The sequence below is a fragment of the Lemur catta genome, chromosome 5, assembly GCF_020740605.2.
Source record: "Lemur catta isolate mLemCat1 chromosome 5, mLemCat1.pri, whole genome shotgun sequence".
Lineage (NCBI taxonomy): Eukaryota > Metazoa > Chordata > Mammalia > Primates > Lemuridae > Lemur > Lemur catta.
In genome coordinates, this window is record NC_059132.1 from 49,096,526 (window position 1) to 49,108,818 (window position 12,293).

At 43.3% G+C, this 12,293-nt stretch overlaps 1 protein-coding gene across 1 annotated transcript in view; it reads right to left on the minus strand.

Moving 5' to 3' along the window:
* Positions 1-587: 587 nt before the first annotated feature.
* LOC123638251 (coiled-coil domain-containing protein 144A-like) overlaps positions 588-12,293 on the minus strand; it is a 46,670-nt gene continuing 34,964 nt past the window's right edge. Inside the window, exons 10-12 of the mRNA XM_045551732.1 lie at positions 10,163-10,253; positions 4,243-4,453; positions 588-862 (exon numbers count right to left, since the gene is read on the minus strand). Of these exons, the coding sequence (XP_045407688.1) occupies positions 726-862; positions 4,243-4,453; positions 10,163-10,253 (439 nt within the window). The 3' untranslated portion in view covers positions 588-725. The remainder of the gene's footprint in view (positions 863-4,242; positions 4,454-10,162; positions 10,254-12,293) is intronic.

A 12,293-nucleotide genomic window follows, 5' to 3' on the forward strand; every position in this document is an offset into this window, starting at 1 on the left:
ACGTATCCACCATCCCAGTATCACACAGAGTAGTTTCATTGCCCTAAACAACTATCCATCCCTGCCTCCCCCAACCCCTGCCAACCGCTGATCTTTTTTCTGTCTCCCTAGAATATCATATCCTTGGGATCATACCTATGTAGCCTTTTCAGACTAGCCTCCTTCACTTAGCAACATGTATTTAAGGTCCCTTCATGTTATTTTGTGGCTAAATAGCTCATATCTTTTTGATTCCTGAGTAATATTTCATTGTCTGGACGTGCTACAGTTTGTTTATTCATTCACCTGTTGAAGGACACCTTGATTGTTTCCAATTTTAGGCAATTATAAATAAAGCTGCCATAAACATTCATGTGCAAGTTTTTATGTGGGTGTAAGTTTTTGACTCCTTTGGGTAAACACCAAGGAGCAGGGCAGCTGCAGCATCATGCTGCTCTTTTATACACAGCCCACGCCCTCTCCCAACCCCCGCTGAGAACTATGGAAAGGCACAGAATGTGTCTTGCCCGCCTCTGTCTCCAAGACTTACACCTGAGGTCCTCAATAAATATCTATTGAAATGAAAAATTCAACTAGACAGTCACATCTCAAATTTTCCAGAACACTTTAAATTTCATTTTATTTTATTCTTTGCAACAAAGGTGATTTAATGTAAACACAACCAGATGAAGACTGCAAATGCTGTGTAAGGCTTTCCGTAGTTAAACATTTCACAAACTGGTTTGTTAAAGAAGCCCTTTGAGAGATGTTGATTCCTGCTTTGGGATTTCCAGGATGCAGTCGCTGGAGGGACGGTGAAAGGCACCTAGAGCTGGCAGCAGGCCTCGGTCAAGTCCTTTCCCACACGGGCCCTTGGTGTCCCCTGTGAAACAAACACAGGGGTTGGACTGGCTGACCTCCAAGTTCCTTTACGTGAGGCTGTTCCAGGAAGGCCCCTTAGATGAGCCCCCGTATACCACACTGGGAGAAGACAAGGGCTAAGAAGGCAGCTGTGTGGGGAGAAGGTCTCCACCAGCGATGGTGCCACTCGCAGGGTGGGGCCCCAGGCCCTGGCAACAGGACGGAAGAGGCTAGGAGCACCCTCGCCCCTTCCACTGCAGATGACCCCTTGTACCTTTTATTTTTGCAATCTGTTCATTTTAACATATTGACCATAAGAATATTCACGGAGCACTTACCAGGAGCCCTAGGCTCAGTGCTCTTAACGGACTGATTTAATTCTTATACAGCACAGTGATGCAGGGATTATCATCGTCCACACTTCTAGATCCAGTGCACCCCACACATATTTAGTGAGTGCATACCATACGCCAAGGCTGTGGCTTAGGGCTTCAGTAGTGAATAAAAGGGGCAGAGTCCCTGGCCTCGCACAGTAAGCCATCGAGATAAGTGAGCAGAAGGTGAAAGTGTTACTGAAGAAACAGAAGGGGAGCAGGGAGGGCGTGGAGAGTGGTGGGGCAGAGTGGGGCTGACTTCCATGTGAGACACGGTAGCCAGGGTGGGCCTTGCTGAGAAGGTGAGGTCTCAGCAAAGACTGGGAGGAGGAGGGAGAGAAAGTTAGCTGAGTGGGTTTCTGGGGAAAGAGTCTTCCAGGCAAAAGGATCAGCCACAGTGAAGGCCCAGAGGGGGCTGTGTCTGGCACAGAGGAGTGGGGGAGTGGCGGAATGGGGACCGATGATGGAGGGCCTGGTGGGCCGCTTAAGAACTTGGGCATTTCTTAGCCACAAATGGGGGGCCAGGCAGGGTTTGAGCAGAGGGACACCATCGCCCTGACTTCTCTGTCCAGAGGGGACTATGCAGAGGGATGGAAGAGCAGACACGCAGAGGCCCTTTGCATGCAGGCTGCCAGAGTCAGCCAGCAGAGACGGGACCAGGATGGTGGCTGGGACCTGCTGGTAGCAGTGGAGGGGTGACAAGGGGTGGGATTCGGGGTCTGCTTGAATGGTAGAGCCACCATGATTCCCTGAGGAAACTGGCACTGACTGTAAAGGCCTAGGACAGAAGCCCTTCCCTAAGCCCTGTCCTTGGGCAGCTCTGTGGGTGGCCCTTGGGAAATGGGGGTTCCAGGTCGGCTGCGTTTCCAGGTAGGCTGGTGATGCTGGGCCGTCCAGAGGTGGAAAGCACCCCACTCAGCTCCCCGTCTCCGGACTGCATGGGCCTGAATCCCAGTTCCACTTAGCCTTACCATCAAAGGCACAAGGGTGGTAACTTCCTACTGCACTCCCGGGAAGGTGACTTCCCAGTCACCTGGCCCAGCATTCCAGTTAAAGAGGAAGCAGGCAGAACCGGAAGTGCATTCGTGCCCAAGCACCCCCATACCCAGCCAGGAACTGGGGCCTGTGTCGGGGTACAGGCACAGAGCAGAGAAGGGGGCTCCTCTTAGCGCCGCTGAAGTAACGTCAGCCTACCCACCGAGCTAGCTGGTGTCGGCCATGCAGTCGCAAGGCCAGCCTTTCCTGGACACAGCACTGGCGCTGCACTCCGAGATCTGGGTAACGGAGTCCTGCTCCGCAGTCCTGAGCTACCTGAGGATGAGCACATCAGGAACCCGGCCAGGCCTCTGCTGCATCATTTTTAAAACGGAGACAAAGGGGTCTATCCAAGAGAGCTGAAAGGGAGCGCACATGTGAAAACCACTTTATAAACTAGAAAATGCCGCACAGAGGTCAGGCGAATGCTCACAGCCTACGCCCTGGGGTGAGGGCATCAGACACAGTAAGGATGCCATGCTGGCCAGGTGGGGAAGTGACTCATTCTAGCCAAGGGGGACAGATAGAGGCCTCAAAGACAAAAAGGGGTCTTGAAGAATGGGAGGGATTAGCTCAAATAGAGAAGAAAAGTATTCCAGGTAGAGGGAGCGTCATGGGTAAAGGCACAGTCTACAGCTGCAGGGAGGCCACCAGGAGCTATGGAAGAGTTTTGAGCAGGGGAGTGGCACAATCTGATTTGTTTAGAGGTCACCCTGGCTACTGAGGAGAGTCAGAGTGGAACTGCTAGGGCCCAGCTGAGCAACACTGAGGCTTGGGCCAGCTGCACTCTCAGGGGAGAGGGGAGCCTGCCCAGGTCCCTGCAGTCAGGCTCTGTGTGGGGAAAGGCAGGTGGAAGTGAGAAGCTGGGGAGGGGGCAGCCCAGGCCAGGCTGCTGCTTGTCATGCGGCCTGGATTTCCAGCTATTGACACAGACTCTGACAAGGAAAGCAAAGGCCAAGAGAGGCAGAGACAAAGGGGCTGGTTAAATCCTTCTTCCAGGGGGGTTGTTCAGCCCTGCCCTGGGAAGGCTGGCTGGAAAACCTGGACCACAGCCCTTTCCTCCAGAGCTGTAGGCCCAGTTAGAGGTGGGGCTTTGAAAATGGCTGAGGAGTTTCTGCACCCGCACCCCACCCCAGCTGACCCAGCTCCCAAACCCATAATGTTTTACTCCTCCCTTTACAACCAGCGTCACTTATAGGACCACAATTTGAGACTCAGTTTTTCATTTTCTAGAAGGAGGGCAATGATAGTACCCACTTCATCAGGTTTGTTATAGGTCAGGTTCCCTAAAGAACACACTCTGAGAAGGAGCTGAGTCGCCAGATAAAATATAGGACATCCAGTTAAATTTCGTGAGGGCTTGGTTCTTCCCGTGTGTCTTGCCTCATTCCCGAGTTAGAAGTTCCAAGCCTGCAGCTGATGAGGCTGGAGAGAGCCTTCTCATCACTGGCTGCAGGAGGACCCTCGCATGCCAGCTGTGCAGGGCAGCCTGGTCCGGGCTCCCAGCCTCTCTGCGTTTGGCCTCCACAGGGACAGAGGCTGCAGGCAGGTGGCCAAGGGCTGCCCCCATGTTTGGCCCTTGCTGGCTCTGGATGAGCAAGACCCTCACCCTCTCACTGCTCTACACACACATCTGTGTCCCACTGAAAACTCACCCACCCTGCATGCTCCTTTTTCAAGGACTCCAAGGGCCCTCTGATTAACACTGACTTTTCTGGTAGCTGGGCCACAGAGCACAAACCATTTTCTGTGTTCTCTGGAATGTCCTGGCTGGGCACCTTTGTTCCCATCTGAAATTCTCTCTTCCTCTGGACTTAGCTATACCCAGGGCCACCCTCTACAGGCAGGTTCCCTGTCACCTCCACCCTTCTAGCCACTACTACTGCCCACACGACTCTATTTAGCTCTTAAGGCCCATGTACAGCTTGAAATTGGAGGGAGGGAGTCTGGCCTTTGCATGTCCCAAATGCAAGGGCTTCTTAGATTTCCGTACCTCCACAGGCATCCTGCATAGAGTATGCTTTCTGTAAACGCTCTCCAGGTATGCAGTCAGGTGCCATTTTATTCTCATTGTACCGATGTGGAAAGTGAAACCCCAAGATCCTACAGATCCTCAGGCCTCCTGATGCCAGGCTACGCTGCCATGTAGTATACCGATGAGTGGTCTCCTCTCTCCTCACCGTAGTGGCATCCTTCGTAGGAGTCTGAAATGGGAGTGGGGTGAGGGCAGGGGTCTTAGAGAAGCAAGCTCCTAGCTTTCCTCCTCAGGGAGCAAAAGCACCTTGTCAGGTGGCAAAACAAAGAAATGACCCAAGGAAGACCTTGGTTCAGGCCGTGGAAGAAGGAATGGGTTTTGTTACAAGTATTTTGTCATCTTGGCCCACTGGAACTTCTGTCCATCCTTTGGACTGAGCTCAAGCTCTACCCTTTCAGGAAGTCCTTCAAGGACAGCCCTTCTGACAATTGTCTTCTCCTCTACTTCATGCTTATACACACTGACTTCTTGTGGCTTGTAGTCTCAGAAATGCTATGAACTCTGCTGTGGTTGCAGACAGGTCTCTCTCTGCCTCTACCACCCCCACCCCCCTAGGGTTTAGCTTTGAATTGCCCCTTCCCAGTCCTTCCTTCCCCCAACACTTACCCCAGGGGTCCTTGGGCAGTAGGTATGTCCAAAGTTATCTGAGGATGAGATAAAGAATGGGAACTCCAGAGGGTGAAGGGACCACCCAATGACCTCAGGAGGACCTTCCTGAAAGCTCAGAGGACAGGAGTGGGGTGTCCCCACCTGGGCTTAGCCACAAATATATAGAATACAGTTTGGACTACTTCCTGATTTACTTCCCCTTAGGGCTGGGACATGAGACCTTTCTAGCCTTTACAGGTACTCAGAAAATGTTTGAGGAGTTGAATCACCCAGATGGTTCTACATTACCATCATGGCCACCATAGCTAACAGTTATTGGTCACTTACTATATACTCGGGATGAAGACAGCCAGGTTACTGTCAGGAAAGAGAGATACAAATACAGTTGACCCTCGAACAACACGGTTTGCACTGTATGGGTTCACTTTTATGCAGGTACTTCCCGATAAATATAATGCAATATTTTTGGAGGTTCACTACAACTGGAAAAATCTTGCAGATGAACCACACAGCATAGAGATAATCAACAAAATTAAGAAAAAGGTATGTCATGAATGCACAAAATATATGTATTATAGGTATTAGTCTATTTTATCATTTACTATCATAAAATATACACAATCTATTATAAAAAGTATACATTTCTCCAAATTGGGGCACACAGGCTACATGGTGCCATTTGCAGTGGACAGAAATGCAAAGAAATGTAAAGATGCAATATTAAATCATAACTGCATAAAATTAACTACCACATATATTCTACTACTGTAATAATTTTGAAGCCACCTCCTGTTGCTATTGCAGGAAGCTGAAATGTCTCAAATATCCACTTAAAATGCCACGTGACACTAATCATCTCCAACTGAGCACTCTGTCTTTCCAGAAAAAGTCATCTCTCATGGTTCTCACGCATTTTTCACCATTGTTATTGCAATACCACAAACTTTGACTAACACCATGGGACCTATATGAAATTCCATTATGATGCTGTAAGTGCTCCCAAGAAGCAGAAAAAAAGTCATGACACTACAAGAAAGAGTTGAGTTGCTTGATAAGTATCACAGATTGTGGTGTGGAGCTGTGGCTGTCCCCCATTTCAGACAGACATTCACCTTGTAAACAGAAGATGTACACTGATATCAACAAATACAGTACATTAGTATACGTATATTTCCTCTTCCTTATGATTTTTGTAATATTTTCTCTCTCACTTACTTTAGTATAAAAATATAGTCTATGGTACGCAGAACATACAAAACATATGTTAATTGACTGTTTATGTTATCGGTAAGACTTCTAGTCATTACATCTTTGGGGAGTCCAAAGTTATATGCAGAGTTTCAACTGCACAGGGGTTCAGTGTCCCTAGCCCCCACGTTGTTCAAGGCTGAACTGTACTGAAAGGGAAAAGTAGAATGAACTCTTCAGAACTGGAATTGGAAATGTCAGTAAGAACTCAGAGTTTTCAATACATTTTGATACAGAAATACAGACTAATGTAAGCATGCACGTGTATTTGTGCATACACATGTGCTCCCTGCTTTGCTCATGGAGGAAGCTTGTGAGCAAGGATGACCCCAATAGCCCAAAGCACACCGGCCACAACGCGTGTCCAGATCATGGTTTCCAAATATCATTCTCCCTTAAAAGGAATCAGGGCTTCTAAAAACATGGCTGATTCCAGGGATAGGGCAGAGAAAATACAACATAAGCTTGGAACATTGTTTTCTGCCAGAAGGTACGGAAGTACTCAAAGAGTAATGGGGAGAGACCAAAAAGACATGAAGTCAGCTGGAAATGGCTACCACTGACCAAATCTGGGGGCATTTGCCTATCAAAATTGTAAGATTTCCCTTCACCCCTCTTTGTCGGTTTTATTTATTAATGCATAATATGAGGAATGAAAGAATGAGAAAATAATCATTTGGCAACAATCATCATAATAATTTACTCAGGCAGGAATCAGCAATGAATGAAATGTTCAATCTAGGGCATGAAATTCTGAGCAGCAGCCAGATATTTACAGAGCCTCCAAGTACCTTCACGCAAGAGCTTTCTGAAATGCAAAGGGCAAATAGCAACTTTGCCACAGACAACCCCAGCACATCCTTCTTCACTAAATAATCAGAGTCAACACTGGCCAGTCATGATACCCAGTGACAACATCTTCTTCCAGATATGCTGCATTGAGAGGAACTCGGCATCACTTCTGTGACATTCCTGCCTGAATGCAGCATAACCTGAATCAAATCATGAGGAACCTTCACAGGAACCCAAACTGAGAGAAAACCTACACAATAACTGACCTGTGCTCTGCAAAAATGTAAATGCCATGAAAATCAAAGACAGACCCAGGTACTGTCCCAGATTAAAAAACTCAAAAGACCTGACAAATGGACACAACACATCATGGATTGTGACAATCCCTAATCTTGAATTTTCTTTGGCTATAAAGGATATTGAGATAATTGGAAAAATCTGAATAAGGTCGTATTAACTAAAAAAATATACAATGAGGTTTATATACTTAGAAAAAGGAGAGCTTTATATCTCATGAAGTATTTTCAACCTGCAGCGGTCATTCTGACAGGCTGGGAAACACGGCTGTCGCCTCAAGCCAAGAACACATGTTTCAAGGGATGGACAAAAGAAACAGGATTTGTACTGAGCTGGATGGCTAGATATACATATTTAACAAGCTATTAGAAGAGTCATGAATAGTAATGAGAAGACCTGTGCATGTAATTGTGCTTTACACCTGCCATCCCATGATGGCTGGGGACTCCGTTTTAAGGTTTTTCTGGAGTCCCCTTGGCGAGAGGCATCTGTTCAGTTAGCAGGAGCCTTAGGATTTTATTTTTAGTTCCCAGTCTGTAGATGAGATGTTAATATTGAACCAATTTTAATTTCTAGATTTCAACAATTATGATAAAGCTCTATAAGATCATATAAGAAGATAATTCCTTATTACAGGAGATACACAGTGACATAGTCACAAAAAAAGACAAATCAGGTCTGCAACTTACAAAGAGTTCAGAAAAAAGTGTATATTATATATTTCTATAGGTAGAAAGAAAAGAGAAGGCAGAGAAAGGATAAAGCCAATGTAGTCAAACGTTAACATTTGAGGGACGGTATCCAACCAAGAATTCTTTGTACTATTGCTATAATTTTTCTGTATGTCTGAATTTTACAAAACAGAATACTTATACAATGAAAAATACATTTTAAATATCAACAAATTGTAAGCCATGGAATAAAATCAACCATGAATCCATTTTGAAAAAAGTAAATGAATCAATTGAAGGTTTCATGAGGAACAGAGATATTTACATATCTCAAATTACCAAGCCCACAAAATCCTAATTAATTACAAGGTGAAAAAGTAACTTTACAGATGAGAGACTGGCAGATACCACTTTTACTGATCAATGCTAACACCGCCAGTAATAGGACAAGCCAGATTATAGGTCACATGACAGGATGCAACGAGAACCTCACAGGATCACTTCTGTAATACTCTTGTCCAAAATGTTATGGTCTAAACCTAATCATAATGAAAGCTCAGAAAACCCAATGGAGGGACACTCTACATTACTGGACTTTACTCTTCAAAAGATTAGAGGTAGTGAAGGTCAAGAAAAGACTGAGGAGCTGCTCCAGACTGAAAGAATCTAAGAGACAGGACAACTAAATGCAATCCATGGATCTGAATGGGATTCTATGGTTACCAAGGGCATTATAGACAATTAATAAAACTTGGAAAGAATCAGACCATTTAATAATTGCATGTATTCATGTTAACTTTCTGATTACCAAGACTGTATTGCAGCTACGTGGAAGGTCCTGACTTGTAGGAATACCCACTAAAGTAATCAGGGGTGATGGCACAATGCCACCAATTAATGCTCAAATAGTTCAAAAACAAAAAGCTCTCTGTACTAAAACTTGGAACTTTTCTATAATTTTAAGAATATTTCAAGAAGTTAATAAAAAAATAAACAAATAAACAGATAAAGTAAGAAACCTTAGGCAAATTTTATTTTTCCATGAGGAATAAGTCATATAAATCAGTGCTTAAAATTAAAATTCTGCCAGTTCAGTGGTACTGTAACAACTGTTATAAATGCAAACATCGACAGTGACCACAGTCCCAGTATGTCGATATGATGTCTGTCTAAGCATACAGTGATGTCTGTCACTATATATATTGATAAAAAACTGGAAAACAGAAATTAGCCATCAATGTATGCCACTAATGTATTCTTGAAAACTTGCTTGTTTGGCTGATTAAGCAGCAGACACTTGGGCAGCCTGCATATGCAATGATACTGGTTTTCATTTGTGAGGTCTCCTCGAAAGTCTCCCAGTACAATATAATTTCTCCTTAACATCAGTACACATCTTCAGGACGCTTTTCAAATTAGATCTTCATGCAGATCTGACTCATCAGAAGATCCTAGAGCAGCAGCTCTATAGGATCTAGATTCCAATTCAGCAGCATGTGAAAAGAAAAAGAAAGAATTACATTCTTTCCCTAAAGATTTCATACTAAGTGTAAGTCACTAAAAATAAGTTGAGAACTTTATCAGGGTTAATAAGAATAAAAAATATGTATGTATGACTACAAGACAAAATGACTATTAAATATTATTTGCCCACAGTAGCACACTGAATTAACTGTGATTGTGGTTAAGTGTCAGAGCTCTGGTTTTCCCATTCTTCATTCACTTATTCCACAACCATGCTGAGAAACAGGCAATTTCCACACAGAGTCACAGATACCACGACACGTATAAAACTGGACACTATTGGAACACACACAAGGGCCATCTGTCCAAGTTTTGTGTCAATACTGTAGACTTTATGTGGAGATGAATGTAGGTTGAAACCTGAAGGACAAGGACAAAGTGTGCCAGACAGAAGGAAGTGGCAAATGCAACCAGCTGGAGCTGAGGAAGGACTTACTTCTAAGTCCTTCTTAGGACTTCTAAGTCCTTGTGCACTTACTTCTAAGTAGTCTAGTTTGGTGAGATGCTAGAGCAAAGGGGGAGAGGAGGGCAAGTGGCAAGAGAAAAGGCTGAATACCTTGACAGGGAGCAAACTGATTGGGGAGTTTTTATCCCATGCCAAGGAATATGCAACTTTTTCTGAGGGCAAAAGTAAACCAATGACATAGGAAATGACTGATTTAAAATGTCACCTGTCAAGTGATTGCTTATGAACTGAAACAGCTGTCCCATTTTGGCCTTAAATCACTGCCATAAACCTGAGAAGTTGAGGAGGGTTTCGTTATTCTGTGAACAGTTTCAGCCTGCCTCTGGACACTTCCACAGGGATGCAGGAATGAAGTGTGGAGTCTGAAAAAAAGCCATACAGAGATGTCATGAGATGTTCTTAAGGCTATGGAACATGACGAATTCATGAGGCATAAGTATGCTCTTCAGTACAAATGTTTATGTTTTCACATCTTTTACTAGATGTGTCTAAGAAAAAATACTAAATGTAGTATCTATTAACCAAACAATGGAAAGGGATATCATTTGCTATATAGAGTTATATTTTCTTCTAACTCCTGCTGCATCTGAAATAAGTCTAATATTATTTAGAATGTTTAAGTAAATAAGAGACATTATCATGGGAATCATATCTCACTTACAAACTTTGGCTTTTAATACATGTCCAGACTAGACTTAACTTGAGGCTTGCTTCAACATAAAAATAATCCCATAAATGAAATACAATTCCTACTTATTTTACATTTACGTAATAGAAAATATATATGTATAATGCTATTTAATCTCATAAACATACAATTATTATGGCTCTATTCTTGGGTATCCATCATTCCAAAGGGTGATGTTTTCTCTTAATTGTACAAACGTTGGACGATTCAAGTCATATTCTAAAATGAATATCTAATTCTTAGCAAAACCCTGCCTTTTATAAAAGGTTAAACCATTTTTCAGTGTAATGGATTTTTCCTTAAAATTGACTTTCCATTTTCCACTATTATAAATTTAAAATTTTAAGAAATGTTCTACGCTATTAACTTTTCACCGCAGAATCTTAAATACATCCATGAAGAAGGTGCTACTGTCACATTATGTGAAAATTCCATCGGCCAAGAGGAAGTAAAATTATTAAGCTATCTGTATTAGGACTAACATTTCTTTATTCATATGGCCACAAAGACTGCAGAAAATTTGCTTGAAAAATAGATAAGTAAGTATAGGTTAGAGCCAGTTTTCAAACTTAGTTTCTTTGATTCATGGCTCTCTAGAATTAGAAACAGGGAAAATAATATACAGCTCTTCCAACTGTAGCTGCGATTTCTTTCCAGAATTGGTACCAACTGATTGAAACATCTAATTATAGCTGTATTTATCTACTTAATTATGAAATGGGTGGGAATATCTCAAACTACATTGCAAGCATCCCCCTCTAGAGGGAGGGTTCTTACTGAAATCTTTTGTAGGAAAGGTATTTTCTCCCTGAATGCCCAGAACCGGGTCTGAAATAGTATACTGAATGCAATAAATACTTTCTGATGATAATGATAATATGATATCCAGTGCCTGTTCAAATTTTTGAAAACAGGTTTCCCAATATTTTGAGAGACCGTTTTCCATAACATTTCTTGACAATAACATTACAGACAGCACTTATAAACTGAATAATGTGACCAGACTATTACTAGCCAGGTCTTGTAAAATAACTCAAAACCAGATAAAAGGAGAGGCACTTAACGAAAGAATCTTACATAAGCATTAATAAACACAATGTCAACTGCAGGTTTTTACATGAATGACTTTAATTAAGGAAATACTACTGTAACTATCTCTTCTGGGGTTAGAGACGGAAGCTCAGAGAACAAACGGACAGATCCCAAATGCTGGCAGGAGCCACTCTGGAGGGGCCCCCAGAGGCTGAAAAAGAGGGTCTGGAGTGTTGATGGCTCCACTTTTCTCCTGGCTGGTGGCAGGCCGGGGGAGGGGGGAGTGTTATCTACATACACAAGTGAACATTGGCCGACATTAAGGGACATTTTAAAAGTTCTTTGCATTTTATCCTTCCTTTTCCCTGAAATCACAGATTTTCTTCTTAGTTCCCTTAAAAGAAGTTCAGACTTATTGTCCTCAATGGAATGACAATACAGTGTCTGGCACAGATTATGGAAAACAAAAGGACAGAAAAATGTCTTGGGGACATTAATCCCTGTCCTATTCAGTTAGACAAGGGTTCCATCCGTGGCTTTTGAGGTGTGTAAAGCAATAGCTTAGGAGAAACTGAACACTGCCAGGTGAAATTAAAAAAAAAAATTCAGTTAAGCTTATGCATAATACTAATTCAAAAACCATGCTAGCTTCTTCTGGAGTAAAACACATATTTTTAATAAA